The 25,559-nt window shown below is 46.6% G+C and overlaps 1 protein-coding gene and 1 long non-coding RNA gene across 6 annotated transcripts in view; one reads left to right on the top strand and one right to left on the bottom strand.

Annotated features, from left to right (window-relative positions):
- The window catches only part of SLX4 (SLX4 structure-specific endonuclease subunit), a 30,594-nt gene extending 11,396 nt beyond the window's left edge, over positions 1-19,198 (bottom strand). The window contains exons 1-10 of one of the 4 annotated variants that reach the window (XM_064672623.1): positions 19,066-19,198; positions 12,773-12,875; positions 10,347-11,049; positions 9,248-9,511; positions 8,317-8,491; positions 6,451-6,666; positions 5,294-5,508; positions 3,928-4,241; positions 2,184-2,466; positions 820-908 (exon numbers count right to left, since the gene is read on the bottom strand). In XM_064672623.1, the coding sequence (XP_064528693.1) occupies positions 820-908; positions 2,184-2,466; positions 3,928-4,241; positions 5,294-5,508; positions 6,451-6,666; positions 8,317-8,491; positions 9,248-9,511; positions 10,347-10,716 (1,926 nt within the window). In that variant the 5' untranslated portion in view covers positions 10,717-11,049; positions 12,773-12,875; positions 19,066-19,198. Of the gene's footprint in view, positions 1-819; positions 909-2,183; positions 2,467-3,927; positions 4,242-5,293; positions 5,509-6,450; positions 6,667-8,316; positions 8,492-9,247; positions 9,512-10,346; positions 11,050-12,772; positions 12,876-13,001; positions 13,226-19,065 lie in introns of those variants that run through there. The other 3 variants (XM_064672625.1, XM_064672624.1, XM_064672626.1) reach the window with 3 other exon arrangements.
- Positions 19,199-19,206: 8 nt separating this feature from the next.
- On the top strand, positions 19,207-21,456 carry LOC135422961 (uncharacterized). Of its 2 annotated transcripts, XR_010434661.1 has the most exons (4): positions 19,207-19,791; positions 19,870-20,006; positions 20,119-20,269; positions 20,557-21,456. It is a non-coding gene; the product is annotated as an uncharacterized LOC135422961 (long non-coding RNA). The 2 variants fall into 2 exon arrangements; XR_010434662.1 differs by lacking the exon at positions 19,870-20,006.
- Positions 21,457-25,559: the final 4,103 nt, after the last annotated feature.

Genomic DNA, 25,559 nt, shown 5'->3' with positions numbered 1-25,559 from the left:
AAACAAAACAAGACTTTTCTCCTGCTAAGGATTTTTTTTTTTTTAATAGTCTCAAAGCATACTGAGAGTTTCTGTACCAAGCAGCTGGGATGCTCAAGTTTAATACTGATTCCCACCTCAAGGACTTGTCTCCTTTTAGAAGTATCTTAATCCTATAAGCATAATAGGAAAGTACATTCTCAGGCCATCAAAATTTATCTATCACCAAAATGTACCAGCTTTCATGGCATGATTATTTACTATCAAACCAAAGACAGTGAGTTTTACCAGATAAAGTACATAACCTTGGTAAGAAAATGAATTATTTTACTTTTATAGACACTTCAGTTGAAGAAAACTGATAATACAGTCATGAAGGATTACACATCCACTGGTGCATCCAGGGTAAGATGGGCTCTACAGGACACTACAGGCTTGAAAGGAAAATCCTCATCTCTGTCTCTCCTGGGCTGCAGCCAGTTTTCTCTTGGATAACCAGAGTCCTGCCTAACATGCTGCAAACACTCTCAATGCTATAACATAATTCTTTAACCTGCACAGCTTGGCCTCCTGTTACCTGGAATTCTAAATCATCACTCGTCAGACAGGACAGACACTGAAAAACCCACAGGATGCTTGGAAAAAGCACAGGAAACTCCCAGGCATCAGTGAAAACCCCCCAGGTGTCCTCAATCACTGTGAACCTTAAGCACCTCTTGGTTTCCACAGAAAGGAATGGGAAATAGTCCACATTTGTAAGAATTGAACAAATGCTATAGCTTCCTTTTTATTGTTATAAACAAATACATAAAAAGTGGAGAAAAAAAGGCTTGTCCTTACTCTTTTACTGCTGCTCCTGAGGAGGCTCCTCTCTTTGGATGGGGGCACAAAGCCACTCTGTGGAGGATCACTGGGACTCAGTTCTTCTCCTCAGGGAAGAAAATGCACATCACAAATCACATACAACTTCTTTGTGAGCCAGAGTGACCTAAGAACTCCTAACAGGATCCTTGCTGTGACAGCTGCTATAACCAGCCTGGCTATGTTGAAGGCTCAGCCTCTCCCTTGTGCCTTTTTGGAGGGTTTGGCTCTGGGCTGTGACAGGCTGTGGGTACCCAAGCACCATTCAGCTGTTATTTATATACATTATAGGACCAGGGATCATTTGCTGCAGTTTAGCAGGGGAAGTGAGGAATATTATATCCAAGTGCAAATGCAGACAGGTGAGCTGAGGAACCATGTTCTCTTTCCCAGGTGAACAGGACACACAACACATTCTGCTGAACAGCCAGACCACTTCAAGGGGTACTAGTGACCTTGAAATGTGCAGTTGGGCACCACATGCAACTGTGACTGGGGACATTAGAGAGCTGCCCATAGAGGAATTCCAGATGTTGGTACTTTTTTCAACCCTGTATAGGTACAGATAAACTCCAGGTTTGGGTAATCCATGGCCAACATAAAATCACCCCTCTTGTGCATCTCTCATCCGATTGTCTCAAGACCTGAAAAGACAGTGCACACAACAGAAAGGCTGTCCAGATACAATCATGGAATCAGGGAATGGTTTGGGCTGGAAGGGATCTTAAAGCCCGTCTCATTCCATCCCCTGCCATGGGCAGGGACACCTTCCACTGTCCCAGGTTGCTCCAAGCCCTGTCCAACCTGGCCTTGGACACTTCCAGGGATGGGGCAGCCACAGCTTCTCTGGGCAACCTGTGCCAGGGCCTCTCCGTCCTCACAGGGAAGAATTCCTTCCCAATATCTAATCTAAATATACCCTCCTTCAGTGTGAAGCCAATTCCCCTTGTCCTATCACTGCATGCCCTTGTACAAAGTCCCTTTCCATCTCTCTTGTAGGCCCAAGATAAGCAGGGATGAGGATTTTGTTCCAGCTGTTGAACACATCCAGACTCCCTCCTGGCAGAAAATACTTGTTATCTTTAAGGGAATTCAAAAATAAAATTTAGCACCTGCTGTCCAGCAGTTCTCTTAAATGCTGGGATTTATGAATCATTTCAGAAATGTCAAGTTGATTACATCTAAAGCTTATTGTAGGAAAATGTGCCCCCACAAAAACACCTCTCGGATCAACACCGTCAACCTGTGGGTGCTGTCATGGCTCTCTGACTTAGCCCAGTGTAAGTGTGGCCCTGTGAGGCTGAAGGAACCAGGGACAGGGCTCAAAGGCTGCCAGAACTCACCTGGCTGCTCTGCTGCCTGAACGTGGCCAACATCAAGGTTCCACTGAGTAAGGGTAAGTCCTTCCCTGGCCAACTCTACCAGGTCCTGCAGAGTCTGAACATCCTTCTGGCTGGGAGATAAAAACTGCCCATCTCCTTCAGGGCCTGGCTTGGATTCATCAGAAGTTTGGCCTCCAGTTTCTGTGCAAGTGAGTTCCTGAGAACTGAGGTGAGGCTGAATTTGCTGGGATACTTCTGGCTGATGAGATCCCACCGATGGCACAAGGTTCTCTGGCTTCTCATTCTGATCAAAAGAGGAGGGAAAAAAAGATACCAATAAATTAGGTCCTGTTTTATATATTTGCAGAGCTCAGAGTACGGTCTCTACTTCTTACTTTTGAAACATCTATGAAGGATCACAGAGCATTCCCCAGGTACAGGGGCTTCTGAGGAACAGCTCTCTGCAGTTTTATGAAGGACTCTCCAGAGATAAGACAGCTCTGAACAGAAGAAAGAAAACTATAACAGAAAAGTTGGTTTCTCCAGGAAGTTGGTTTCTCTTTGCAGGCAACTGCCAAGCAGAGAGAAAGGCTTGAGGAAATTCTCCCAGTCCATCCTCTAAATATTTCATTACAGCTGGAGTGCCTGCAACAGTCCCAGCTCAAGCTCTCCAGGTGCTTCTGTTCTGAGTTCTGAAATGCTTTTGCAGTTACGTGTAACTAAATCAAACTTTCACCTTGGAGCAGATATTTTCCAGGTTTGGACTCTGTTTCCCAATAAAAAGAGTTTGTTTATTTTTAAGAAAAATGGTTTAGCCATTTCTCTGAATGGAAAGAATCAGAGGGAAAACACACTCTTGCCATGATTTTAAAGACCTTCCTACTTTTTATTTTTAAACTTCTGTGGCAGTTTTTGGCTTGAACGAAGGTCAAAACTCTTCATAGAATGAAGTCCCTCCACCCACTCCAGCTCCAACCTGCAACAATCCAGAGAAACACTGGGCTTTGACTAGGGAAGAAGTATTAAACAAAGCACCTATATATGCACAGTACTTTTTGAACAGAAGCACCAAATAATTCAAGGGAAGAAAGAGAGAAGGAAGGGAAGTGATATCCTTCTTGGAGAGACTGAAAGAGCTTTGTCTGTTTTTGTGGGCACTTTTTATAAAAATACAGAGCACTAAAAGAGTCAGATCCAGGTGAACCCAGAATGAAACACTGGAACTGAAAACTGGATCAAAGCTCACACGCACCGAGAGGCAGTGGGATGCATAAGGAAAGCCTGAAGTGCAAATGCTTTATTTTACAACTCCAGGCACTCATACCTCTCTGTGCTAGAAAATATCAGTCTTCAGTTCAATATTTTCACCCAGATCCTTGCTTAGTGCAACACAGGAGCAAAGCTCACACTAGGATTGACCAGAGAAAAGTGCCAAGAAGGAAAATAAAAGCCAGGCTGCTGTAAACATGGACGAACTAGGGGCACAATGAGCAGGATGGGGTCCCTTTACTCAGTACTCTCTGTTCCCATCAGTTTTATTTTCTGAAAGCTCAAGGAATAGTGTGGTAACGTGAGCCTTGGTCTCCTTCCCAAAGGGAGAAATAGAGTTCAAGATCCCAAAACCCTGTAAAAGCAGGGGAGAACAGGGCACGAGCAGTGAGTGTGCAGAGCAGGGATCACTTGTTTAAATCCCAAATGAGGAAACAGAAGGGATACAGGGATATGTGCACACATATATCAAAGCAAGGACAACAGAGCATCCCACCTGCACAGGCTTCCAAGGCACAATTGGAGGGGTCAGTGCAGCAGTGTAGAACGATTCGGGGTCACAGGGTCCTGTCAGAGCACTGATCTTCCATAAAAAGCACTCCTTGGCTTTGGACAATGGCAAGAGCCAGGCTGCTTTCCCAGATTCACCCTCCAAAATCTTGCTAATGGGAAGCTGGGGGGTGGGAGGGAATTCCACCTCTTCTGCAAGCAGCATAGCCACCCGCTCCTGGATCCTCCTGCGCACCTTCTCCGGGTCCTGCAGCAGCAGCGGCGGAGGGGCAGCCGGGCCTCTCCTACGCCGCTTCTTCTCTTTGAAAAGAAGAGGAACCCAAGTAAACAAACAGCTGAACACACAGGGCAGGGGAGATCAACACACCAGCTCCTTCAGCTGTACTCAGTGATGACCCAAAGGCAGCTAAAAGCTGAACACAGCAAGATTTCTGCAGGTCTGGAGCCACACATCACCCTCACGGGAGAAATGAACTGTGGAGAAGGGTGACTCCTCCTCACACTGCTCTGCTGCATGTCGAGGGCTTTCACATCTCTGCAAAATCTGATCCTTATGGAAGCCATTGATAGCCATGCAGTCCACCTCCCAGACCCATGGGGTGTTGCCTGTATGGCAGTCAGGCATAAAAAGGGAGGGAAAACCACCAACAAATCCATGGACTCCTTTTCTTGTGTTCTGTTCATGGATGTCAAACCACAGCTCACACACATGCTGAGCAGCTTCCATTTGGAAATCCTGTGTCTTGTTGGCCAACCCCAAATCCAACTGGGAGTACTTATTGGCAGGAGGAGACCTGAGCAGGGTCATGAAATCTTCCCTCTCTACAGCTTTCAGTGCTCTCCCCTGCCATTTTTCTGCCTTTCTAAACCCTTCTGCATGCTGACACAGTGAGGCACATGCTCAACAAAATGTAGTGTACACACATGTCCACTGCAGAAAGGACACAGAGATAAGAGAGAACGCTGAAAAAACTGCATTAATCCAGGCTGCAGCAGGAGGAACAGCAAAAAATCTACTGGAATAGCAAAAAATGACCTTTTCATGTTATTCCTTCTCACAGTTTACGAAAAACAACAGCTTATCTTAAGAATACTTAAGGATTCAAAACAACCAATCGGTGAAAACAAGCACAAGATTCCCCAGGGATTTCACTGAAACCCAGGGACATCCTGCTGCTGCTCCTGACTGTGTGTGGATACTGCATATTGTGGAAGCTCTGACAGCTTCAATAAAACAGAGGCAGGGCTGCCATCCCTCCTGCACCCAACAGGAAGGTTTTGGTGGAGAGCAGGCTGTGGCAATTACTCCTGCAATAGCACAGCCTCTGACACTAACTCACTGTAACACATACCTGATCCTGGCTTCCATTTGATTGGGAAAGCAGCCACTGGTTTCACATTTGTAACGGATCTTGCTTGCTCCTGCTTTTCCTGCTCCAACAGAGAGCGTGACATTGCCATGGCAACCTGCAAATCTTCATCCTTAGGCTCCATTTTGGCCCTCTTCTGTGTTTTCTTTGAGTCCTCGTTGGAGGAGCCTTTTCGCTTTGCCCTGCTCGGCTGATTGCTGAAATCCAAGAATGCAGCAGGAAGCCCCAGTTAATGTGACTGGATCAGAGACAAGAAACACTCCAGACCAGCTGCTCTGCTTGCTCAGAGAGGTTCCCATATCAAGCATAATAAAAACCATTCAGTACTTTCTTTCCTAGCAGAGAGCAAAGGATTTCTTATCATTCATGCAACTTAAGAGTAATTTAGAGAAAGTATTATTTTGGAAAGGTAAGCACAAGGCCACAGTGCTGATGTAACATTGCTATCTCCACCTGGAATGGTTTTTTGTACCATAGGGGAACAAACAAGCTGAAGCAGGGCAAAACCAAGATCCCTAGAAAATGCTTCCCCACTCCTCTGCTTCCACAGGGAACAGGCAATCCCTCCTCTGCACAAAGGGACTTATGAGCCCCTCTACTCAGGCCCCACTTGCTGCACTCTGAAGATTCTGCTCAAATCCAAATGAGCAGATGCAGCTCTGTACCAAAACACATATTCACATTCCAAAACATCACGTCTGCTTCCTCTCTGGCTCAGGGTGAAAGCACATTCCTGGGACAGCCACGAGCCAAGGAGCTGAGGCAGAGACACCGCAGATCTCAGGAGAGCCTGCACACTTGTACCCTGTGGTTTGCTCAATCAGCTCAAACACCATTCAGCTCTACTGAGTAATTGCCTCAGAGAGCACAAATAATTCTGACAAACCAGTGTAAGGTCATTAACACCCCATTTTGCTCCTGCCTGCTGGCTTTTAAAGTCATCTACCACCTGACCTCCTCTGAGGGAAAGCAAGATGATTTCTCCCAACTAACGACCACATCTTCCTCACCTGGTACTGGGCAACCTTCTTTGAGCTTCTTTGGGCTCAGGGCTCACCCAGCGTGTGAGTCAGCCTGGCATTAACTGTTCTCCCCAGGCCAAAGGAAGTAACCAGCACCTTTTATTTCTACCAGCTTACCTGGGACAGTGAAGAGGTGCATCACCAAGTGTGGCCACCTGCAGCTGCACTGCCTGAAGAAGCAGATTAGGAGGAACATCCATCTCCACAGCACAGCGTTTCAGGTGACTGACTCTGCTCTGTGGGGTTTGGAACTGCTTCCCACAGATGGGACATTCAGGGACCACTGGTTTGCTGGAGGATGACATCTGTGCTTCCTCCATCTCATCCAGACACCTGTGAGACCATGGCAAAGCTTACCTATGGAGACTTTAAAGCTGTCCACACTAAGATTTAAACCATATTAAAGGAAGCACAGTCATGTGTAACAGCCAGAAACACCCCCTAAAGAACCAAGAGTCACCTCTGTGACGAACATGACATGTAACAGTCACATGCAGATTATGGCCTCACAGGCATATTAAACATATTGCTTAAAGGCAAGTGCAGGTAACAACCTCAGAATCACAGAACCCCAGACTGGTTTGGGCTGGAAGGGACCTTAAAGATCAGCCAGTTCCACCCCCTGCCCATGGCAGGGACACCTTCCACTAGATCAGGTTGCTCCAAGCCCTGTCCAGCCTGTTCTTGAACATCTCTAGGAATAGGGAGTCCACCACCTCTCTGAGCAACACATTCCACTGTTTGTCATCACCTAATCCCTCTCTGCACTCATTCTAACATTTCAGCTAACTTAAAAACACCTCTTAACAGAGAAGGGAGCAGTTGAATTAACATCACACTCCAGAGTGCAGCACGATCAACTTCTAATAATTTCTGTAGGCCAAAACTATGTAAAAATTGTACTTGTTCTTTTTCTGTCCTCTCCAAAGACATTCAGGGTGTGAAATCCTGGGTCTGCAGGACCTATTACAAAAGTCACTCCCTGATTAGGTAATGACACACACAGGGCTGTGCTGAGACCATTCATCTGAGGTACTAGCACTGGTGATTACTGGTTTGCCAGTACCTCTGTCCATCTACAGCTTCACCTCTTGCGATGAAGACTGCTATCAAAAAATCCATGGCTAATATAAGCTTGTAACCTCAATATGCTTAATAGTTCAGAAAGCAGACCAACTTTCCAAAAAGCATTTCTGACACACTGTCACTGTTTTAGAGCCTCTGTCCTCTCAAGCTGCAGTAAATGTCTGGAGACAGAAACAGCAATAACACCTCAAAAGCTGCAGGAGCAAACAACCCTGAAGAACAGGAGCCACTCAGTAATGTGATACAGGAGTGGACAACTTACATCACTCCTGCCTTCTGAAAGTGCTCAAATTAGGAATTTACAGTCATTCAAATGTGCTGTTTCTGATGCTTTCACAACAGAGAAGCACAGAGTTTTAATTTCCAAAGAGTTGTCTGTACATAATATATTAATTGTATTTTATATTTACCACTAAGGAAACTGTAAAATTAAGGGCAGTAATTTCAATTTAGTCACCTCTCTGAATAGTATCACCTTTCCCTCAGCAAACAGCTCAGATACACCGTGACACACCAGATGTCCTTAGACAAATTTTAGCAAAATGGAGCAAATGTGACTTTGTTACTGAAATTGGTAGATCTCAAAATCTGCGTTAGGGGGTCCTCATTAATAGAATTCTTAGGGTTGAAAAGAGCTTTAAGATCCCCAAGTTCACTTGTAATGGCAGCTCCTCTGCCACACTGCTGATGAAAGCAGCATTGGCCTGGCTGACACAGAAGCCCTGCAGGGCAACACAATCAAGCCTCTGCTTTCAGATCAAAAGGACTTGTTAATTCAGGCCATAAAGGTCAAGGCCACTACACAGAATCCCAGCCCCTGTGTTCTTTCATGGCTGAGCTGAGTGAGGAGTGTGTGGGGACTGCATGTGGACAGGACACCTTGTGCTGGTGTTTCACCTGTTGACGTGCTGCTCCCGTCGTGTCGTGTTCATGGCCGAGAGATCCTTCTGGCAGATCTGGCAAAAGAACAACCCTGCATCCTCCAGGCTTGCCATGGCTTCCTCTTTGCTTTCCTGCTGAAGAGCCAAAGCCAGAGCACCATCGTGTTCCACGGATGGGAGCTGGTGGGTATCTGGCAAAGAAGGGAGAGATGGTCTAAGAGAGAAAGCTAAAAATCCTGTCTGAAAGGTGAGGAGCCATTATACTCATGATTGTTAGCTTACTGAACTAGACACACAGAGATTAACTGCAATCTTTCTCTTGCATCTTCACCCTTCAAACACTCCAGGACTGCACTGGCCCAGGGGCAGGAGGGGGCAATTTGCTGCAGTGTCAGAGCCAGTGAAGGGTCAGTTTGGGCTGAAGTTTCTGGGGAGAACGTGGGATCTTATACATCACATGTATAACACAGCAGACTTTCATGTCCATACAGAAGCAAGAAGGACTTGATCTATGAAGAACCAAACAGAGTAAAACTGCTGTGAAGTCAATTCACCTGCACAGAATATATCATCTTGCTGAGTGCCTGGAGCTCTACCAAAGATGGGGCTACCTAGGAGCCACATTTACCTAACAACTGCCTAATACTGTCCCAAGGGGAGGATGACCAAGTTCACTGATCCTGTTGGAATTTCAGCCTGTTTCCAAGAAGATCCCTCCAGAATCTACATGAGGTTAATTCAGCCTTAAAGAAGATCTGGGGAGAAAAGCATGGATAGTCCTTTAACAACAAAGTTCTCTCGGGATCTGGAGTGATTTATTCAGTGCTGCACAAAAAGCCACTAGGCCAGCAAGGAACAAAAGCCCAGGAATGCAGGACTGCTCCTCATGCAACCACTCTCACCAGCCACTCATTCCACACACAGCAGAGCTAAGAGCAGAAACGCACCATCCTCTGGAGGGTTCTGCTCCTGGCTTCCATCAGGGAAATCCCCACTGGCTGCAGCCCTTGGCACACTCCCATCTGTGCTGAGTTTCAGCTGCTCAGGTGCCACCCTCTTGAACTGCTGCATTCTCTCCACCACCAGCTCTGCCACCCGCACCTTCGGCCCCGCCGGCAGCTGCACCTTCGAGGTGGGTGAGGAGCAGGTTCCTGGCTGTGTGGCAGGAAGGAAGGGTAATGTTGTCTGGGAACAGCCACTCGGGGTGTTTACTAGAGGGGGAGAAAACACCAGTTTTACCAGTCAGTCTTCAAAACACGCTGAGAGCTGCTGGGAAGCCCTTCCCTGATGGCAGCCTGGGCCGGGTCAGGTTCTGCAACAGCCATTCTTAGAGAAGATGTGAACAATTTACTGACTTTATACTTGATAACCACAGTAACATCATCAGGCTTCTGTGCTGCAGTGGAGTTTGGATACCTCTATATCCCTTTTAGAGGGAGGAATATTAAGGAAGACCTTGCCTGAAGGTTACTGGTGAGAACAAGGAAGGCAGTCCCACAGCCCTGCTCTCCCCAGTGCTCCCCGTGCACAATGTCCTGTTCCTGACCTAATTTATCAGTTTAAGGTGACTGCCTTCTGGCCATCATGTTTAATAACTACTGAAGGATCAATCCTTCATGTATTAATCCAATGCCTCTCAACTGATTCATATTTTTGCCCTTGACAACATCCAGTGGCAGTGGATTTCACCATACCACGATGCACTGAGTGAAAAAGCACTTCAATATATTCTAAGCTTGCTTTGAGAAGATTTTAAGGTGTTTTTCTCAATTCTGACACTGTAAAAACCAGTGAATAATGACTGTCCAACACATCACTTTGTACCAAGGCTTCACCTTACTGAGGGACATCTTCTGCCTGCAGCACAGAGCACACTCCTACGCTAAACCCCAAGATGAACCTAAGTAGGTAAACACAGGTGGAAAGACAAGGTGCAAACCTGCTTCCATCAGTGCTGCTGTGTGTCCCCTCCAGCTGGACTTCTCAAGACCTCTACTGAATCAGAGAGTCTTTTCAGTCAAAACTGAGCTGTTTTGGTTCACTCACCTGTCAGAGGCCTCTGGCTACACTCAGAGGTCCCTGAGCTCATCTGGCTGGCAGGGAAAGGGCTTCTCCTTCCATCCCCTTGTGCAGTCTCACCACCACAGGCTGCAGCATCACCCTCTTCTTTGGGCACCAATGTTTGTTCCTGTGGACCCGAATCTCGAGGCGAGTTTGTCTCCTTCACTGCTGGTAAGTGAGGATGGGTTTGGCTCTGAGCAGCAGCTTTGCCTCTTCTTAATTTGCTCCGTGCTGTGGTGGTGCTCTTTGACCTGTTCTGAGCCCTCTTTGCTGTTTCAGCATCTCCAGCCTTTTTCTTCGCCCCATTCAAAATATTTGCCCACAACTCTTTAAAATCACTGTCCTGTTCATCCATTGGTTTGCAGCTCCCAGCAACACCGTGGCCTAATGACACTGTGAGGAGTGGAGGGCAGGGTCAGTTCAGGTTTGCATCAGCCCTTCCAACACCTCAGGGATGTCCTTTCTCCAGAATCCAACGAGGTCACCAGACAGAGTGGGCACTTCTGACAGTTCATTCTTCCACACTTAATTCACAGCCATTCAGCAGAGCACGTTCTCCCTCCAAAGACCTCACCTTCTTTCACAAGTTGTTCTTTAGAGCACTCTAGATGTTGAATTAAAAACCTCAGTTTGTGCAGAGGATCACCATGATTTGCTACAGACCTTCAGAAAGACACTTATTAAAGCCCTTAAACAAAGAAACAAAAGCAGGTGGTTATGCAGGATGGCATGTGCAGATGCAGCGTGGGACAGAACTCTGAAGATGAAGAGAATTTATATGAAATAGTAAGATCAGAAAAAGCACATATTGACCCCAAACACTGCCCCTATAATTGTACTGCAGATATGCCCAAGCCACATTAGCAAAGGAGAGGAAAGCTTTCAAAGCAGGTATCTGATACAAGATAGGCTTTTGTTCTGGAGCTCAGGATTTGAGACTTTCCTTTTTGTCCTCAGGATTTGAGACATTCCTACTTACATTTATGTAACACAAGACCAGTGAAAGCAGCAGAGGAGGAAAAAAACCCCCTTTTTTCAGCTCAAGCAGTGATTCTGGAGTGTAAAACTCTGCTTTGAAACACTGCAGTTCTAGAGAGGAGAGCACAACCTCATTTTGAGAAATAAATAAATGGAGCTTTTGGCATTTCAGAAGGACAAGTCAGAGAACAATTGTATCAAACGTTCACCCTTTTTCTCTTTTTACCTCCTCAGCTGCTCACTTAGGATTAGCTCTCTTGCTCATACTGGATTCTTCTCTTAAGTACTCATTAAACCATGGCACTGACCATGTTTCACAAACTGCTGTCACATAAACAAGGTAAACAGACTAAATAAATTATTTTTAAATTACTTTCTTAACCTTTTCAGCTACAGCAGTAGTAGGCAGGGATTACTTGGAACAGCACTGGGTACAATGTCCAGATGGAAATGCCATCAACTCCCAGGCAACATTAAAACTAGAGCTCTATTCTTAGACATTTTGATTGTCCTCTTCTTCCTAGTCCTGAGTTCATGATGGTTCTGGCTATTTGACCAGAGGTTTTATATTGCTTCTTTCAAGCCTAAACTGGAGTGTTTCACTTGGAATGGCAGCAGCTCTGGTTCAGTTTCTCCAGTAAAGCTCTGGGCACAGAAGGACTCAAAAAGCAGGAAAAACACACACTAAATTGTTTTCTCAAATGGCCTGGCTGCAGCCATGAGGGGCTGAGGAATGCTGGTTACACACTTTCATGGGTCAGCCCTTCCTGTGAGCAATTACAGATGTTAATGGATTTATTTATTTTAAACTCAGGCTCCCAAACCAGCAGAGGATTTTGCTGTGAATCTTGGAGTCATTTCCTGTCAGAGAGAAACTGAAGTTTTATGTAGCCAGTTCATAAATTTACTTTTCCTGGACAGAGTCTTGGTGTAGTTACCACTGTAAATGGACCATTTTCTTCTAAGGAGGAGACAGCATGTGGAGAAATCCCAAATCTCACATCCTCCATGGCTTTAAATACCTCTCACAGACATCTGTACTGACACAGAACATCTGTACTGTCAGATTATTTATGCTGAGTTCCTGATATTAAACTTCGAAACAGATCAGTGCTTTTGCATTTGCAATCAATTTTCACTGTCCCAGGTAGATAAGATCAGACATAGAAATGATATAAAACTAAGAATTTATCTGTATTACTCCTCCCTTCCTAGACCTGCATTTACAGGCTCCTGCTCTGTTCAACATCTCAGTATTTCTGATGTTCTGCTATTGCTGCCCCTAACAGCCACCTTTGGCACCAGTTTGGAAGGCTCAGAAAGTAATGACTTTGAAAATAATTTCTTTCAGAATACTATTGAATTCATTTTGGAAGATTCTAGGACTCAACAAATCACAAAAGTGGTCAAATAAAATAATCAGCAGCACTTACCTATCCACTGAGATTCTGAATCTATAGCCAGGCTGTGCTCTTCAAGCAAACGTGGGTCAGCAAAGTGGCACAAAGCAGGACAAGTAAGAATGAAAGATGGAACCTGGAAAATGGAAGGAAAATGTTGGATTTAGTGCATTTTGTGCTGACTGCTCTTTTTGCTGGAGTTCCAAGGTGCAGGGGGAAGGTGACAGTGATGATGCTCTGCCAGTTCCACTGACTTACACACCTGAGCTGTGCAGGTGAGTTGGGTGCATTGCTCAGGACCTGCTCAGCTCAGCTCTGCAGGATGAGATCCTATCAGGTTAAAAATATAAAATTACAGACGTCTAAAAATAACTTGATGATCATTTCAACCAGTTCAACAGGTAACTTGAAGGGAGCCTACAGAAAAGATGGACTACAAGAACATGTAGTGACAGCACAAGGGGGAATGGCTTCAAACTGCCAGAGGGCAGGGTTAGATGGGATATTGGGAAGGAATTCTTCCCTGTGAGAGTGGGGAGGCCCTGGCACAGGTTGCCCAGAGAAGCTGTGGCTGCCCCAGCCCTGGAGCAACCTGGGCTGGTGGAAGGTGTCCCTGCCCATGGCAGGGGGTGGAACTGGATGGGCTTTAGGGTCTCTTCCAACCCAAACCAGTCTGTGATTCTATGATATAAAAGTATGTACCTATTACATGCCTTGTATTTACTACCTTGTAATTACTTAGTTAAATCATAGAACCCTTAAAAAAACCCCAAACAACAGGTAAAACATCTGCTTAAAAAAACCCTGAACAGGTAAAACATCTGCTCCCTCCTTCCAGAGCAGCTTCTCTTTTAACATTTGAAAGAGTATTTCCACCAGCAGTCCAACCACTTGACACAAATACACAACATCTGGGCCTGCTCATTTGCTGCTTTAAGCTGTCTGTCTGTTCCAGGAACAATTCTCCTGCCATTTCAGCCTCCAAGAATATGTCATCAGTGTGGCTACAACGTGTACATCAATGCTAGACAGGCCTAAGAAACTTGAAGCCAGCAGACACCTCCTCCCCTCCCAAGCCCTGCAGTGGTGCCTTAGTATCTCTCCTTAATTCCTCATCTTTAAAGAAAAATTGACTTTGTAATTCCAAAAAAGGAAAGTACCCTCGGAGCAATTTCTTGCTCCAACATGGACTTGTTGGAGTGAGTCCAGAAGTGGCCACCAGGATGATCAGAGGGATGGAGCACCTCTGGCATGGTTGGTATACCAGGTATTCCTGGTGTACCAGGAAAGGCTGAGAACTGGGATTGTTCAGCCTGGAAAAGAGAAGGCTTTGGGTGACCTAATTGTGGTCTTTCAGTACCTGAAGGGGCTGACAAGAAACATGGAGAGAGACTTTACAAGGGCCTGCAGTGCCAGGACAAGGGGGAATGTCTTCCCACTGCCAGAGGGCAGGGTTAGATGGGATCTTGGGAAGGAATTCTTTCCTGTGAGGGTGATGAGGCCCTGGCACAGGCTGCCCAGAGAAGCTGTGGCTGCCCCATCCCTGGAAGTGTCCAAGGCCAGGTTGGACAGGGCTTGGAGCAACCTGGGCTAGTGGAAGGTGTCCCTGCCCATGGCAGGGGGTGGAATGAGATGGGCTTTAACATCCCTTCCAACCCAAACCAGTCTGTGATTCCATGATTTCCATACATACCATATCCCTGTGGTGAGAGTACAAACTGCCCTGTCCTGCAGTCAGACCCTCTCCCAGCTCCACCAGTGAAACAGCCCAGCTGGATTCATTCCCAGTTGGGTGCTCAGTCTGCAGGTTTCCAGCTCCAGCAGGCAGGAAGCACGGAGTGGGCTCTCCCTGTGTGCCAGGCACAGTGGGCTGCTGCAGGAAGGGTGGCACTCTGCTCATCAGGACCACCTTCTCCTGCTTCCACACCAGCAAGATCAACATAGGAGTGGTCCTAGCAGTCCTGAAAAGCTGGCCAGGACTGAATGGAGAGTCGAGGAATGGGATCAAAGTGACTGATATCACCTCAGCCTTCAGAAATTACCTAATTGCCACAGCCTATACGACCCCAGGCTGCTAATTAGGGAGTGCTGACAGCAGCAGGATGAGGGGTGTACCATGCTGGGTTGGCACTGGAAGCTTTATCCCCCCTTCTCCTTTTGTGGAAGCTGCAGCCCAAAGATCTGAAGGCTGGTGCAAAACTTCCAATCAAGCCAGACCAAAAACAGCACAGGGAAAGAATTTCTGCAGTGTTTGCTCTGGCAACCACACCAGAAGGAGGTCCCTGGAGACTCTTCCAGACCAAATCCTGTAACAAAAGTCTTCCTACAGGTTACTGATGGAGAAGAACTGACATGTCAACAGTGTAACTTCTGAAAAAGCACATTATCCTCCACCCTTTTAGGGACTCCTCAGTAGAGCCTGTTTTCTGCATTAACCAACACCTTTATCACGACTTTCTAAAGACATGACACTGCATCTGTACAGTGCAGGGTCTCTGTGGTTGTGGAAGTGCAAATAAATTAACACTGAGGACAGCAGAGCTTGTTCTATGAGGAGAGAACAAATATAAGTGCAAAACAGGAATCCAGAGTCAGGTACAACCCTCTTGTCCAGGTCTCTGCCAGCTTTCCTGTGCCAGAACAGGATAACAAAACCAGATGTGGAAAACAGGGAATAAGAAATTAACTCAAGTCTCTGCAAGCAAGGAAATGACAGGTAGGAAAATCATAATCAGGTTCCAAGGAGCAATTTCAGCAATGACCAGGATCTCTGTCTACCTGGCACCACCCATTTCCATACCTGTTATCCCATCAGTGCCACGCTCACACTCCTGCTCGAGGCTACACCTCCCCCTGCCAGCACCTGGTGCAAATGGCAAAGCATTTCACAGTCACATCCCAGACATGAATTTAAAACACTACTTACACAACGAAATGTCCCTCTACCAGCACGTCCCCAAAATGGGAAATTCACTTTACACCTCCCCTGGAAGGACAAAGGGGAAGTGAATCCAAAAATAAACACTAACGGTCGCTCAGGTGCAAATGCTCGTGGTTGTATGCAAACACAGGAGCACCCAAATCACCCAGAGGGGCAGCTGGTGATGCAAAAACCAAACTGATTTGACTGAAAACAACAAGTTATTAATTTTATCAAAAAAAAATACAATTGAGATTAAGGACCCGATAAAAACATTTCGGTAGAGGCCCCCAAAAATAAAGGAAGAAAACAACAGTTATTAAAAACTAACCTGGTTTTCAGGGGAAGAAAAGGAATCAGAGTAATAATAAAAACAAAGATGTAAAATAACATCATGGTGATGGAATTGGATTGCACCGATTAAAAACAATGAAAATAAACAATGAATATAAACAATCAAGGGTATTAAAGCCAGGAGGTAAAATTACCTGGACAGAAAAGTTAAGGACTTTCAAAAAAGATCTTTCTGATGTCCATCAAAACCCAAAAGAAAAACCTATCAGGGCCACTACATCAAACTGTGGAACTGTTAATCCTGTGAATATTCCTATAATATCCATCCCTTGGTGTTGCTGCAAACAGCCTTTTCTAGGAGCAATCCAAAACACACCAAAAAGCAGATGCTGAAGGTGTTTCTGTCACAGGAATTGGATCCTGTGCAAGCAGAAGTCACTGTGATTTTTCAAAAAGGACAATTAGGGAAGTAAACACTCAACTTGCACACAGAGCTCTATGCCAGGCTGTTAAAGAAATGGCTTAGGTGGGAATTGATGAATAAAGATGGATAATAAAATTAAGACCAGCCAAGACAGTTTATGAAAACCCAGAGCTCCTACACTCAGCTAATACCTTCTTAATGAGAGCTCTGTGTTATCAAGGGGGTAATTCTTCTGTAAACCATTAAAGAAGTATCAAGGGACAAAATGATTAATTAAAATCCCACAAAATCGATAAAACGCATTTAAAATTATTAAAATGCAGCTGCAAACAGCTGTCATTGAGCATGTGTGTTTCTGTTACCATCCCACAGAGATTAACTCTCTGCCTGTCCTGTTCTTCTGTATTTTAGATTAGGAAATGAGTTGGGAGAGACACCAACCACCAGGCTTGAGCTGTCTGATGATCCAGAGAAGGGAACTCTTGGACAGCCCATCATTTTTCCAAACCAACCACATTGTGGCCTTGTCCCAGGTGTCCGACTCCACTCCAACACTGATAATTGTGACCATGTCAATCAATTCTGTCGTTTTTTCAGATCAAGAATGGAGCAGTATGGATGTCTGTAGCAGGAAAATGTCAAAGCTTATTGTCACAAGAGCCAAAATATAAAGCGAAATTTAACACAGTATCTGGATTTCCCTATTAGCTAAAATAGGAAGATGCTCACTTTAAAAACATGACCAAACTCATCACGGATTTCTACACGTGATCTAACGAAGTATCTTTTAGAATAATGTTTCATTAATCTATACCAACTACTTACTTGCTCTCTCCTCATCTCAAATCACATATAAAAGCCACAGTGAACCACACAACACTCTGCTTTGTGCAAGTGTAGCTTTATGATGTCTCCATGCTCTCATTCCTGTTCTCCATCCTCCGGTGTCCATCACAAACAGGCTTGGTTTAGTCTTATGAAAACACAATTTTACACCTTCTCCTTTTATTCACTTAGTTCCTTCACCTTCTCCATATCCAGATACGTGGCTGCCTTGATGTGAGTGATCTGGGAAGCTCTGGCATCACCCCAGTGATCTCAGGAATGTGTAAATACTGCTCCAGTAACAGCAGGGGATCAGCTCTCAGACCACCATGGCAGTTCCTCTGTGTTTGGCTTTCAGGAAAATTCCTTCTAGAAACTCTGGGCAAGAGCCTTGTCCACAGCCAAGGACCCAAAGCACAGCCTGAGCTTCAACAGCACACAGTAATCTCAAATATCCTATTAAAATTCCTATTTTCTACTGTTTGACAGTTTCTTTGAAAAAAACGTGTAATTAAAATTGACCCAGTGGGAAAAGCAAAGGCTCAAAAGAACTCAAGGCCCAAAGTTTCCAAATGCAAAGCTGATGGCAACAATTCTTCCACTTTCTGTTTCCAGTCTGCCTCTGACACTGGTACCCAGAAAGCTGTTTTAATCCAAACACCAAAATCTAAGGGGAGAAGAGGGACCAGGAGGGAGATGAAGAAGAGGACTTTAGGCAGATACAAAAGCCACCTACACAAGGGTCTTTTCTGTCATCAAAAAGGGCTGTACCCAGTCTGTGATTTTTAAGAGTTTATACAGAGACAATGGGCTGAGCTCTGGGCTTTACTAGAGTCAAACTGGGCAGTAAAAATGATAAATGGTTTTGCTCAGCTGTAATTAGAGCTTTATTTAAAACCAGAAGGGTGACAAGGAGTACCTTGTGTGTCTGCAGAGTCAGGGACAAAGTGTTGTCAGGAAAGTAGCTGAAACTGTCTCCCTTCAAGGTAGGCCCATATCACAGTACCATAAAATGGTTTGGGGTGGAAGGGACCTTGAGGATCATCTCATTCCACCCCCTGCCATGGGCAGGGACACCTTCCACTAGCCCAGGTTGCTCCAAGCCCTGTCCAACCTGGCCTTGGACACTTCCAGAGATGCCACAGGAAGACACAGCTTCTCTGGGCAACCTGTGCCAGGGCCTCCCCACCCTCACAGACAAGAATTCCTTCCCAAGATCCCATCTAACCCTGCCCTCTGTCAGTGGGAAGCCATTCCCCTGGTCCTGTCACTCCAGGCCCTTCTCCAAAATCCCTCTCCAGCCTTCTGGATACGCAGTTCCTTGTGCCCCTGAGCCTGGAAGCAAAAGATGAAATTCCACGTTGCTTCAGACCCCCAGAACTGCTTTCCCTGGTAACACTGCTTGAAAGAAATTTGCTTTGAGGCCGGACACGTTAAACTACGTTTTCAGTGAACCCTGCCAGCTGCCGGTGCCCGCTGGCATCCCCTGACACACAGGTCTCCTTGTGCTTAACAGCTCTGCCTCTGCTCTATCCCTGAATTTTGGCCTTCAATGCCACGTTAACAGCTGGGAAGGAGCTTCCTCCCCAGGTCCGGGCTCGTCATCCCCCTGAACCAGCACGGGGTGACGCCACACAGATGACGTCATGTACTTGACGTCACACCGCTGACGTCACCCCAGGGCCATGCCAGTCCCGCGGCGCCGCCTCCCCGCCGCCAGGTGGCGCCACGCCGCGCTGACGGCGCAGGCGTCATGACGTCACCCCACCCGCCCGCGCTCCGCTCTGAGCGCTCCCCGCCCGCCCGTCCCGTCCCATCCCGTCCCGTCCCGTCCCTTTCCGTCTCGCCTCGCAGCCGACCGACCTGTCCGCCTCGCCCTGGGGCTGCCGGCCCTCCCCGTACCCTGCCGCCAGGGCCCGGGGAGCCCCCGGTGCGCCGCCGGAGCGCATGCGCGGGGGCGCCAACCGTGTCGGTAGTCCCGCCGCGCGCGCGGCGCGCATGCGCAGGCCCGGTCGGAGGGGCGCTGACAGGGCCTCACCCTATCCGCGCGTGCGCACGGGCTTCCCGCCAGCGGTTACCATGGAGACCGCCTCCCCCTCCCCACACGCTGCTCTCTTCTCGCTCCCCTCTTCCCGTTCCCCTCACGAGGCCGGCGGTGGCTCCTCCCGTCCCGTCCCCATCCCACTCTCGCCCTCCGGGAGAACAGCCCGGCGCCTACTGAGGCGAACCCGGCCCGGCGGCCACCGGGGGCAGCCGAGCGCCGCGGAAAGCGGCGGCGGCCCCGCCGCCTCACGGCCCCGGCCTAGGGCGGGGATGTCCAGTCAAACCGGGGGGCGGCTGGTTAGGGCCTGGGCTCCGGCTGTCGCCGAGGTGAATGGCCAGTCCAGGATGAACACCGGCGAAAGGGGAAAGCACACGGCGTAGTATTCCTTGTTCGTGTTTTTAAAGAATTCTAATATATGAAGTCTTCACATGTAAAACGTCAGGCACACCTGTGCAGCTGCAGCCCGTTACAACTGTGATGTTTTGGGGTTATAATGGCTATTGTGCTGCTCATACGGAAATTTATGGAAATACTGGATTTTCAAGGTGAGCAGTTACATAGCTCAAGCTTATCTGTCAAAAGAATGACCATTGCCTTTTTATTTTGTACTTTAATCCCTGGAGTCGGACAGGAAAACTTGAGCCTTTTTCCCACTACGTTCAGCTCTGGCTCAAAGTCCTCATACTGAGTCTTACCTTGGAGTCAGGATCAACAATAACTTCCTCCAGATCATCAGTTAATTGTGGCCAAAGGTCTGCAGGTATAAAATCACCTGAGGTGCAGTGGGGGTTGGGGTGTTCATACACTGGATTTGCATTTTGAATGTGTGATTTGTGTTGAAATCCGAATTTCTTTCTCAATGCTTGGTCTAGCTGTGGCAAGAACCAAAATCCCTCCTGGGCAACACTTCTCAACAGGCCAAGATGCAGCAGAGGGAAGAGGTTTAGTGGCACATGGAACACACCAGAGCTTCATAAACATCAAGGCAGACACTTCACTAACAACTACAAATCAGTTCTAATGGTCATCAATAGAATGTCTCCTTTACACATAAACATTTTCCTATAATTATATCTCTATCCGTAATTTAACATTACCAAAAGAAACAGACACTGTTTCTTTTTGAAACATTGCCTGTTCATTCCATTTTAAAAGTTGTAGATAATTTTTTTTGCTATAAGTTTTCCAAGCTCCCGAGGCACTTGGAAGTGAGTTTTCACTTCCAGCAAAGAAATTTAACTTTTAATGCATTCAAACAATTTTAGCTGGAAACCCTTGAGTTTTAAGCAAACAAATGGTTGTTTTGGCAGGACTGAGGGGTGTATTTTCTGCAAGGAATCCCATCAGGAGATTTACCCCCGTCAGTACAAGAACTCGAAACTGATGTGAAGAAATCCTTTGGTTTGTGTCTTTCAACACTTCTGCTGGTTTATTCAAGTTCTTTCTCAAGTTGCTGCACTGATGGGAATTAGGAACCCTCTGAAGAAAATCCTGCAAGGACTTGCAAGTGCCCGTTGCACAAACAGACTGAAAATGCTCCAGTTACGTACTGAGGCACGACCAAGCCCAGGCACAGGAGCATCTGGCTGCACAAGGCCCTAAACTGAACTCAAAAGCACTCAAAAGCCAAAGGAATTGTGGCATTCCCAATGAAGGTGGATCCAAAAGCACCAACACTTACTGGTTCACCCTGGCTGCCAAACAGGTATCTCTCTCACAGGGCATTTCAAGGCCTCTGACCATTCCTAAAGACAACAAGGGTGTGGTTTTCCAGTCACTGTTTGTTCCCAGCATCAGAGGACACAGCCACAGTGACAGGCACAGAGAGGAGAAGCAGCCCTCCCAAAATCAGGCAGCTGATCAGAGGCAGGCTGTCTGGCTCTCCACGTAGACCTACTGGACTTCCACAAGCAATTTTTGACCAATTCTCGTTCCCTCCCCAGCAGGGAACTGCTCTGTGTCAGATATGGCTCAGGGCCCCAGTGCTTCAGACTCCAGCAGGAAAATCTTGGCTTAATTTGAAGTGTACTCACCCCTGAGTTACAACTGTGTGGGTGCAGGGAGGTCCCTGAAGCAGCAACACTTGGGATCCATGCTGTGAGAGGCAGGAAATTTACTGTCATGCTGTGGGTTTGGGTTGTCTCTGCAGAAAACAACGATTATGGGACTTGTGAACACGATTAGGTGACATTAAAAGGTTTTTAAAGTAACTGCTTGGATTCCCCATGCCATGGGATTTATAGTAAATGTGATTATCTGCAGATCTATGAATACACAAATTATGTATTCTGTATAATGTTCATATTTATCCCCAGTGTGCTGCAGTCATCATTTGTATTTCACTTTCTCTTTGCTCTGTCTCAGGGCAGATCCCCTGGTCTCTGTTAGGACTTGTAACACTGGTGGCTCTTTGGCAACTCCAGCTTAATTTTTAAAGCTTTTCCATACAAATTGATCAATCCAGGTCAGCAGTGATCAGAGAAGCAGCCACAGAGGCCAATTCCAGTGAGGAGAGTTTGGGTTTGCATTAATTTATTGTGTTAATTTCCTTCTCATGGACTTTGGCCATGCTGGATGACAGAGCTCAGCACAGTACTCAGAACAGTGTCTTGAAAGAGCCAAACAAGCAAGAAGGCAGCATTTTCCTCAAAAGTGGTTTGGTTTGCTTTAGGGTAAAGTGGGAATTTTGGGATGGTACAGGGCACTATATTCATCTCCTCTTGTAAGCATGTTCCCATTCAGTAAGTCACAGGGCAGAAGTTCAAGTGGTTATAACCCAAAATTCATCTTGTTCTCCTGGGCAGTGAAGTGCCCATTTCCAAGGAGAATCAGCATCATTCAGTAAGGACACTGGGCATTAAAGGATCTCTAAACACAGTAAAAATACAATTCCCCAACTGAAAAACCTAATCCCTGTCCTTTGATTTCTTGCAGCACGCTGCAAGGTAGCTTTGAACACTTGTTTTTTAACCTATCTGCTAAACCACTTGAGACAGAACAGGTCCAATAATCAAGATGCACCAGTGAGACAAAACTCCAGTTGAATCTCCCTCTATCTCCTGACACAGCTCCAACTTCTTGATTTTCTAAGGATTTAATGTGGGACAGTTCCATGAAGGATTGACTTGCTGATTTACTTCTGGTCTGGGTTTTAGACCCAGTTACCTCTTGTTTTCTTGGGTTGCAAAAGGAGAACAAGCTTTGCTTGGCTCCTCAGACTCCTTTGTTAACTGATCCCAAATCCCCTGCAGGTCATGTCGTGACATTTGGAATAACATTGGATGGATATTTAATGGACAATTCATTACAACACCTGTTGCCACTCACATTTAAAAAGCAGGGGAAACTCTGCTTTTTCCCCCAATTTTTCATCCTCCCTGCTGCTGTAAATAGATTAACAATGAGACCCTCAGGAGTCCGTACAAATTTACTTACCGAAGCTTTTGGTCCTTGTGCTCCTGCCAGCTCTTCCATTTCAGCCAGGACTTATGGCAGACTTCACCCATTCCCACCTGTTCACATGCCAGACTGATTCCAGGAGCAATGGGAAGGGCCTTGTGATTTGAGATGGAAACCTTGCTAGAAGGAGCTCTGGCAAAAAGGAGCACCTTTGTGTCCTGGGAGAACGGGAACATGAGCGTCCAGGCAGAGAAACTTCCCTCCCGGCCTGGGCTGTGTTGAATCACAGCGTTGGCCACAAAATGTCCCAGAGAAGATGGAGGTGAAGTGTAAAGGGGGAGGTGAAGGAGAAACAAAAGATGGTTCTGAGAACAGGTGGAGAATAAATGACTTTTTTTTTTCCTGCTGATGAAAGAAAAGGAAACCCCATGTTTAACCCTCTCCAGAAGCATCAGGAGGTGAGCAGTTCTGGGCAGGTGGCAAGATAGATTTAGTATGCCATCCTCTTCTTCCCAAACAATAAGGGAGACAAACAGCTGGAAAGGACTTTGTAGAGGATAATTCCAGTAAGCAGCCAAACTTCCAGAGATTCTCTGAAATCCCAGGAATTTTTATACCTAGGGATAAGGTTTGGGCAGACCCAGAACTGCCTGGGTAAGAATCTTCTGATGAAAGGCAGAGAGTCCCTCGAAGGTGCTCTAAGTTTATGTTTACTGCCTCATCCAAACCCAGCAGGTACTTGTCTTTATGCCTCTGTTTCACTTTGTGCTGGGGTTCTGGAGTCTTGGACTGTGTCCTTAATGCAGATTCACTGTGTCTCTTAAAGGAAATTTATTTCAGCTCCATGCAGACCTTATTTGTACAGTAAGAATAATTCTGACTCACTTCACAGGGAGAGCAGGAGGATTAATCAACAATTGTGAGGGACCACAGAAGTGCTAAATATTATTAATGGCTCCCAAGTTTTCTTCTTTTGGAAACAGTGGCCATTTCTTCCCATAATGTTTTTAGCAGTTGCTGCTCAAGGAGCTTAGATTGCAGATTCCTGGCTTGTGGTTTGTCCATAAATCACAGACCTGGAGCCTGCCCAAGACACTCTCGATGGTCTCAGCAGGAAGTCTGGACGAGAGAAAACTGTTTTCAGTCTGGCCCCGTGAACCACTTTATGGCCAGTCCAGTTTCAAGGTCCCAAGCCAGACATGAGAGGGATTCTGTCCAAGTTTAAAAGCACGAGGTCTCTGGAATGTCCTTTCAAACTGGTTTCACTGCCTGTTAAATATTTTCCATCTTCTGCCCTGGAGGATACAGGTTTGACTCCACAGCTGAAGAGCCTGGGCAGAGCAGGAGAGGAGGCCACGCTGTTTATCACCAAGTTTGCCAGCACACAAGGTTTAATTTGTAGAAAAATGAACAAAAAAATCCCCCAAACCCCAAAAACCAACCACAAGAGAAGGAGTCAGGCAGCAGTTAATAAGATCCCAGTACAAACCAAACCCAATAGATCCGTTTTCTACACCAGGCAGGGTTCAGCATTGCTTTACAGCCAGGACACGAAACAAGCTCCGTGAGATTCCTCCAAGTTGGAGATCCCTAATTCCCTTCCTGGTAGAGCAAATGCTGAAGGACACAACCAGCCCATTCTGGACTCTTCCCAGCACCATTCCCATATGCTGCATTCTCTGGGTTCACCACAATATGCTGCAGACACCAGGGGCACTCTGGCTGCAGGAAGAGCACAGGCCAGATGGAAACTGCTTGGTGATACAACACCTCTGAGGATGAGTAATGTAATGTCCAAGTGGAGACCACGGGAGCTGGGAGAGACCAGGAGCTGGAAGAGCACAACTGCAGCTTCACCACCACAAACAGTGCTGCACTTCTGATGCAAGATCCATACAAGCCTCCTCTGCTTGCACAGCATATTTTGAGGTTGTGCAGAAAGTGAAAACCCAGGTTCTAGTGAGCTTCCTGCACCTCCCTTTTGCCATCATGTTTGGAATAACTCATCCTTTTCACTGCTTTTTTCACCAAAGAGCCTCTGTTGCCCATTCAGACACAGAGTCATCACAGAAGACCAGCTTCCACCTGTGTTCCTATCAGCACTTCAGTACCTCCCCCTTTCCCACTAGGATCTGCTCTGTCAGCCAGGCTCATCATCCTCACACCAGCCCTCCCTGCAAGTCTTTGCAGAACAAAAGGGAAGGCTGAGCCTGAGGTGAGGACCCAGAGCCTGCTGGTGTGTGCAGTGATGAAGCTTAGACAAAGCAGTGTGATAAAGTGTGTATGAGATTTGGGCCAAAGCATCCTCCTTATCCTGCTGCTACTGCTCCTTCTTGTATCCCAGGACCATCACCACCTCTCACCGTGTCTGATGGGCACAGGGACACAGGGCAGGTGTGCACTCCAGGAACAGAAATCTTATTTGATATTTTAATCACAAATCTCTCATGGCAAAAAAATTAGCACCTGGAGGGCTGCTGGAATTCCTGGAGGATTCCCAGGATGGGGAGGTTAAAGATGTATCAGTTTATGACCATCTCACAACCAAGCACGCTCTGCTTCTCACTGCAGCAAAGGTTACAAACCAGCATCCAGCTCAGGCACTGTATCAACAGCTGCTATTTTTAGGCACTTTAACAGGTGAGCAGCTTGCAGGATACCACACTCACCTGCTGTGCTGCTTAGGAATCACCAAAGGTTGAAATTCCTTCAGTCTGTGTTAGAATCACAGGATTGTTTAGGTTGGAAAAGCCCTCAAAGATCCTCAAGGCTAACTCTGAACCCAGCACTGCCGTGGCCACCACTAACCCATGTCCCCAGGTGCCATATTCACATGGCTTTTGAATCCCTCGAGGGATGGGGACTCCACCTCTGCCCTGGGCACCTGTGCCTGACCACCCTGTCAGTGAAGAAA

Source organism: Pseudopipra pipra, chromosome 16 (assembly GCF_036250125.1).
Source record: "Pseudopipra pipra isolate bDixPip1 chromosome 16, bDixPip1.hap1, whole genome shotgun sequence".
Taxonomy (NCBI): domain Eukaryota; kingdom Metazoa; phylum Chordata; class Aves; order Passeriformes; family Pipridae; genus Pseudopipra; species Pseudopipra pipra.
Note: the sequence above shows the minus strand (reverse complement) of the source record. Positions and strands in the feature narration are given on the sequence as shown.